Raw genomic sequence first — 7,645 nt, 5'->3', positions numbered from 1 at the left:
AGAAGATTCTGTTGAACCAACTCAAGCCAAAAAGTCAGATTTAAATTAATTTGACTATAACTTGTTTGAAATCAATCTGTGTTTATTGACAGTTGGAAATCTATCTATCTATCTATCTATCTATCTATCTATCTATCTATCTATCTATCTATCTATCTATCTATCTATCTATGTTCTATCTTTTAAGTTAAATTGAGTATGTTGTGATTCATTTTCTTTTTACTTTTCCAATGTAGACTGTTGATATCAACTCTGGTGCTTGAGAGTTGCTGGATGCCTCTGACCAGATTGCTTTCAGTATCATGGAATGGGGGTCCAATGTAACCTCACCTCGTGTTCTATAGCAGCCATCATGCAGGAGGCAGAGCAGAGCGATCTTCTGGGAATGTTTCCACTTTTCTTCGAGGAGAAGCAACTTAACAGGACCAATGAGACCCTACAGGACCTCCTGAGAGGTTTCAATTTTGACAAGTCAGACAAATTAGGGGACAGTTCTGCCATAGTAAGGATTATGATCTCCATAGTGTACTCTGTGGTTTGTGCCCTAGGACTGGTGGGGAACGTGCTGGTACTGTACCTCATGAAGGCCAAGCAAGGCTGGAAAAAATCCTCCATCAACCTGTTTGTAACCAGCTTGGCAGTGACAGATTTCCAGTTTGTGCTGACGCTGCCTTTTTGGGCTGTAGAGAATGCTTTGGATTTTAGCTGGCTCTTTGGAAAAGCCATGTGTAAAATAGTGTCCTATGTTACTGCCATGAACATGTATGCTAGTGTCTTTTTTCTCACAGCCATGAGTGTGGCTAGGTACTACTCTGTGGCTTCTGCCCTTAAGTCTAAAAGAAGACCTATGGGCTGCTCTGCCAAGTGGGTAAGTGTCCTTATCTGGGTTTGTGCCATTGTAGCGTCTTTACCGCATGCTATTTTCTCCACCACGGCCACTGTTTCCAGCGAGGTTCTCTGTTTGGTCAAGTTTCCAGTCAACAATGGTAATGCCCAGTTCTGGCTAGGACTCTATCATGCACAGAAAGTTCTGTTGGGTTTTCTCATCCCCTTGTTCATTATCACTATGTGTTACCTACTCTTGGTTCGTTTCATCAGTGACAGAAATGTGAGCACCTCAAGCACCAAGAGGAGATCCAAAGTCACTAAATCTGTGACTATTGTCGTACTGTCCTTCTTCTTGTGCTGGCTTCCGAACCAAGCCCTGACAACCTGGGGGATCCTTATCAAACTGAATGTAGTGCAGTTTAGCTATGAGTACTTTACCACTCAGGCTTATATTTTCCCCATCACTGTCTGCTTGGCTCACTCCAACAGCTGCCTAAATCCCATTCTGTACTGCTTAATGCGCAGAGAGTTCCGCAAAGCATTAAAGAACCTCTTTTGGAGGATGACCTCCCCTTCTCTGACTAACATGCGACCATTCACAGCCACCACCAAACCAGAGCAAGATGAGCAGAACCATGTCATGGTCCCCCTCAATCCTGTAGAGCCTGATGTCATCTGTTACCCTCCTGGAGCTGTCATCTACAACGGCAGGTATGATCTTCTGCCCAGCAGTTCAACTGAGCATCATCTCTGACAAACTCCCAAGGTTAATCCATGAGGGCTGCTACTCAATGTTCCGTCCTTGTACTGTGACTAACAAAGTACAATGTATGTAAGAATTTATTATAGAAATTATTATAGAACCTATGAGTCATTATTACTTAGAGAATTGTTATATGGACATAACTTTATATGAAATGTAGATATGCTATGTTTATAAAGCATATATTATGGAGGAGTAATTAAAACTAAATCTTTTATATGGATTTTGGGTATATGAACTTACAGCAAAAAAGTAACTAACTTGTCATATTTAAAGAGTGAGTCTACTCAGCACTGATATTTTAGTTTCATATCCATGTAGATGGGTTGGGTTGTTTTCAGATTTGTATATTTCCAAGGGACCTCTGTCTTGAGAATGTACCCAACTTAACCCACCAGCCAAAGCAGGCTGCCATGCAAGGCAATACCCACTCACATGCAAGGGAATAAACTGTGCGAGGCATGACTAGATGACTGGAAATAGTGTCACATATCTAAGTGAACATTATTTGTTCTTATGTCTGCATTAAGGGCTGAGCAGTGCATCTCCTGTGTAAGGGGAGGGGGGGGGAGCAGGGCAATAGCCACTACTGGGGTGAATCAGATACCAGCAGGACACAGAAACAAACCACTTGCAGCTACGTAAAACCGAAGCATCAGTCATGATTGGACTAACCCTTTTCCTAAGTGTTTAATTATTTTTATAACGCGTGAGGCTCAATTTACAAAGTTAAAGGAGAACTATGGGGTCAGTGTTTTTCCCCATAGTTCTCCTTAGGGTAACGGGAGGACACAAACTAGCGTCCTCCGGTTACCCTAAGCTCAGTATACCGCGAGCTACAGCTCGCGGTATACTGAGACGCCGCTGCCGGAGCGGATCCCGACATGGACATCGGGATCCACCCAGCTGCGTGAGTGACAGCTGGCTCTGCCTATCTAGAGGCAGAGCCAGCTGTACCCGCCCCCTCCCCCGTCCGTTCCGCACTGGCAGATCGGAGCGGGGAGAGGGGAATCCAGCCCCTCCCCCTGTCACGGCAGAGAGCCGTGACAGGATCGAGAGGTGAGCAAACCCGTTATGTGTTCACTCACCTCCCGATCTACTGAGCCGACCTGTGACAGTCTCATTGTCACAGGTCGGCTAGAACTATGAGGTGAGTGGAAATCACTCATCTCATAGTTCTCCTAGGATAAGGATACTTATTGTCAAAAAAAGTGACAGTTATTTTTAGCCAAGTCCGGTGAGATTTAAAAATGACAGCCACATTGCTGAAATAAAGAAATAAAGATACTTATTCTTATGCTGTAGCTTTTTAAATTGAGTCTCGCATCACGGTAAGGCCCCATTCACACTGAGCGATTTATCGAGCGATTTTTGCAGCGATATCGCTCATATTTCCACACGATATCGCTCTATGTAGCTTCTCCAATCCATTCAATGGAGCTGTTCACATCTCATCGCTCAATATCGCTTGTAGCTCGTCGCTCCTACATGACACTTTTTTCGAGCGATTTCGAGCGATTTTGCTCCTGATTGCATACAGCACAATAGGAAAAAGTCACGCGATGTCGCGCGACAAGACGCTCAATATCGCTCATATAAAATTGCGCGATTTTCATGTCGCTCAGTGTGAATGGGGCCTTAGAATTCAGTAGGCTCAATTTACAAAGCGCTAACACAAGGGTAAGAATCTTTATTCTAGCCATGTGACTGTAATTTTCAAATCTCATTGGACTTGGATTAAAATAACTGTCACTTTTTTTTTCTTTCAAATAAGTATCCTTATCCTGGTGTGTTAGCTTTGTGGATTGAGCCTAATGTGAGAATGCACATTTGTTACTACACTATGATGACTGTTTTTTAGGTTACTAATGTAATTTCCTCATAAGTGCCACAATTTTTTTTAAAGACTGAACCTAAGGCAGGTTCTAATTTGAAACAGCAAAAAACGTGCAGCAGCATTAAGGGAGGGTAGGATGCAGTGTTCACCATTCACCAGTGTATGTATACATTAGTTCACTGTACAGATACACTTACATAGAAACACATTGATTACGCATTGCTGGCCCTGCTTAGTAAGGCAGAGAATGGTGTGTCCAGCACAGAAACGTATAGATATGCCTTGCACGATTCTGCCTGCTCGGAACTGATACATGGTAAAATCGGATTGTTAAGGGTTACTGAACCTAGTTGCTCTTGTTATTGAACACGTGCAGTAAAGGAGGCTGAGACCTTTAGATGAGCAAGTGCAAACAATCACTTTATGTGCCATCTGCCTGCATTGTACCTTTTACGATCACATGGCCATACAACAACTATTTAATGGGACACTCTCAATTGTTATGGAAGTAACTGCAATGTGTTTTCCTGTTATTTTTCTAGTGGTTTTCATTTTTAAATAAAGAAAAATATTTTGTTTATTAAAGGAACGCTTTAATACAATAAGCTTTTCATTTTTGGAGAATACTTTTGGGCCTATTTAAAGCAATTCTGTCATATATGAAACCAGTGTAGAAAATATTACATTTATGCTGCTCGTGGTGATTATAAGTATTGGCAAAATAAGTGATGTTGGGGCTGGTAACATAAAGTTGGGAATTTCTGGTGCTGCTCTGTGCCCTGGAGCTGCTGCAGGTTCAAGTGATGTACTCTTGGGGATCAATTGTTTTAGGGGCTGATTTAGAACTCTTCCTCCCAGCGTATAGCTGGGTGAATGTCACTACCACCATTCAGGGCCGGTACTGCCATTAGGCAAACTAAGCAGCCTACTAGAATGCACTGCTGCCTAGGGTGCGGCCTCAACTCAATGCATCCCCCCCATGTCTACTTCAAATTGCAAAAGACAATAGCAGGCTGACAACTTTCTCTCTCAGGTCCATTCCTCTGCTCAGTGGGTGGGGTTTTAATAGCCAGTCTGCTATTTGGCAAAATAGTCTAGCACCGGCCCTGCCACCATTAGATGGTGGTTAGGAGCGTAGGAATGTTCCTTACTGCCATCTAGTGGTGGTAAGGCAAAGGGAACGGCGTTCACCCAGCTATACACCGGGGGTGGGGAGTTATAAATCAGCCCCTTTAAGTGTATGTGTAGCCAAAACTTTTTTTTTTTTTTGGGATAGAGTGGAAAAGATTCAGATCCTCGGTCAAGCTTTGTCCATGCTGGGGTGCTCTAGCTTCTCGATTTTCTCAATCATCTGGTAGCCATTTTCAGACAGACAGAAAGTAATAGGTAATCCAAAGTTTAAAAGGAACTAACCCTAAGAAAAGAGGTAATATCGTTCAATAAGACACCTGTTCTAAAATGGTCAGGACTGTCCCTATAATGAGGTAGCTTGAAGCGGTTGCCTCAGGTGGCATCTCATTGGGTCACATGGGAGGGGCAGCAGGTGTGTCTGACACCCCCCTTTCCGGGCAGAGCATCCCAGTTTGCTAAGGGCTCTTAGCAACCTGTGACGCTCTGGGTAGTGTCTTACCATCTCCTGGCAACCAGTGACATTAGCGAGCTGGGTAGGATGCTGGACAGAGGTACTTCAGTAACATACGCTGCCAACCCCCCTTCCCCGGTATTTGAGCACCTTCCCATCTCCCCCCCAGCCTCGGCAGTAAAAATTGAAAATGGTAGGAATGCCCCTGAAAATGGTCAACATCCTGTTGCATCTGTGGGACAGGAAATGAAAGAATCAAATTGAGAGTCCCATCGCACTCCTGACCGAAAAGCCCCATATATTGTGGGGGGTGCTGAAGTGGCAGCGGATGGTGCCGCCAAATACTTCCAAAACAGAAAAAATGGTCACCAGCACTCCAAGTTTTCTTCAAATGAAATCCTTTTATTCATTCTTGCAGGTCATATCACCATGCGTGGCAACGTTCTGTAACCTGTCCGGTCCCTTCATCAGGCAAACAAAAGTGATGAAAGATAAAACACAGACAGTAAAAAAAAAATTATAAAGTTTTAACCCTTTATAACATTATCCAAAGATAATCGGATGTATCCGAATTCCGAATTACAGACATAACGAATGCAAACGAATCCGAATTTCCATTTCCGAAATTCGGTAGTGGTAGTTCGAACGTTCGTTTCGTTTTTGGTTCTTATTTGTTTCTTATTCGTTTCGTTCGTTGGAGCAAACTGACATTAGAGAAGGAGAAAAATATTTTTTCCCCCTCAAATGTCACGAACGAACGAAACAAATAAGAAACGAATAAGAACAGAAAACGAAACGAACGTTCGACCTACCGCTACCGAATTTCATCCGAATCCGAATTCCGAATCCGAATTGACTTTCACACCCGAATCCCGAAAAACGAAATAACACAAATCCGAATTTAAAACGAAACGAAACTAAACAAATTTTTTGGCAGTGCACATGTCTATTTGGTAATAATTTAAGGTCTCTTTCTTGCCACTCAGTTCAGCCATTGGAAGCAAAGAAAGGAAGTCCTGTGAAAGCTCTGATTACACAAGCCTAAGGCTAATATCCACCCCTATGTGTCAGCCCTGGGCCAATTACCAAGCCAAATTCTGGTATTTGCACTTGCTACATTACATTAATATATTAAATGTTTTATAAGGAGCGGTCATTTGTTTTATATCTGGCTGGAGTTTATCTTTAAAGTAGCATTAAACTCTCAGACTTTTTTTCGATAACATACCCATATTAAACAAATATACAGTACATTGCCAAGTACATTACTGTTGCGGTGACAGTGGAAAGAAATATGATTTTTTTCAGCAGAGTAGGGGAAGTATAGAAACCTTATCATATTTTGTACTGTGGCCTGTTACTGATGTACCTTCTTGTCTGGTGAAACCACTGTCACCCACATAGAAAGAGAAGGGAAATCCTTGTCAACAAGTCCGAGATAGCAGTACGGATTTGACCGGGGTTCTAAAACTTCAAGCTAGGGTGTAACTGCTTACCATTGGTTCCCATAACAAATATAAATGCCCCCCGGCGACCTCTCTAAGTGACATCTGGCAGTTTTAGCTGTGACACTACTGTCATTGATAGTAATATACATCAGGGGGAATTGATCAAAATGGGAGCAATCGCCCATGGCAACCAATCAGCATGTCTATTCAGTTTGCTCAGGTAAGAATTGAAAATGAGACAGAGAAGCTGATTGGTTGCAGTGCAAACATGTCTTTGTTAAGGAAAGGTAGTAGGAGAGCTGCCAGCATAGTCATTGCACTGTTAGGGACCGGTGCTGTGGATAGGAAGGCAGCAGTACAGGGAATTAACTTTCATCTTCCAGCTAACCACTCTTCCACCGGTAGCTCCTCTGTCTTTTCCAGCATCCCAGATTTCGGAGTGTAAATTTTAAGTCCTCCCACCCCTTCCCCTACCACAGAAAGCAAGTGCTGGAAGAGGTGGACTAACAGTCTATTAAAACTGGAGCTGAATTTAAAAAAAGTCAATATTTGCTAATTATGATGGTTTATTGTGCCCAGGCAGTTCCCTGAACAATGTACTTTTTGTGTGTAATTCCTCCTAAAAAAACAGCATTGCCCTTCCTGGTATGTGAAGGTGCATAGGCCTCATAGCTGTATAACTGCAGTGTGAGATCTAAGGAGCTGCTGTCACTTACTGTTAATCTTCAAAGATCTGGAGTAAGATTTGGTGATTTCACTACTGTGCTGCTCACTTTTCTCTTATGTGTAGGCTGTGGCATGAGGAAGCAAAGCCCTACCTCTGCCTCCACACAGAGGCACAGTGCAGAGCAAGCGCATGGTAAGTCAGTGATGAGGAAAAGAATAGCAGTAGGTATACCACAGGCAATACTGGTGACTAGTCATTTGTCTTTTGCCAGCATTCTTTGGACATAACTACCACAGTTCAGTTCCTCTTAAAAAAAAAAAAAGAACAAGACTTGTAGTAGCAATGATAATGACTATTACAATATTTTATATTATAACATATACTGCCCATCCAAATAAAAAGTCACCACCTGGATTTAGCTAAGCAAATAGGTCAGAGCCTTCCATTGGACAATAGGTCTAGGTTTAGCAATGTGCCCCAAAATTAGGTCAGCTGCCTCCATGAATATACTGAAGGACCA

General features: G+C 42.7%; 1 protein-coding gene across 1 annotated transcript; it reads left to right on the top strand.

Moving 5' to 3' along the window:
• Nucleotides 1-307: 307 nt before the first annotated feature.
• On the top strand, nucleotides 308-1,599 carry LOC108800282 (relaxin-3 receptor 1-like). Its single transcript, XM_018572254.1, has one exon. It carries the CDS (start codon nucleotides 308-310, stop codon nucleotides 1,580-1,582), a length of 1,275 nt encoding a protein of 424 aa, XP_018427756.1. The 3' UTR covers nucleotides 1,583-1,599.
• Nucleotides 1,600-7,645: the final 6,046 nt, after the last annotated feature.

Source organism: Nanorana parkeri, unplaced genomic scaffold (genome assembly GCF_000935625.1).
Source record: "Nanorana parkeri isolate BGI_ZX_2015 unplaced genomic scaffold, ASM93562v1 scaffold1979, whole genome shotgun sequence".
Lineage (NCBI taxonomy): Eukaryota > Metazoa > Chordata > Amphibia > Anura > Dicroglossidae > Nanorana > Nanorana parkeri.
Note: the sequence above shows the minus strand (reverse complement) of the source record. Positions and strands in the feature narration are given on the sequence as shown.

Bases quoted from the DNA above. Each gene is read 5' to 3' on its own strand.
- LOC108800282 (XM_018572254.1), top strand. From the start codon at position 308: ATGGGGGTCCAATGTAACCTCACCTCGTGTTCTATAGCAGCCATCATG.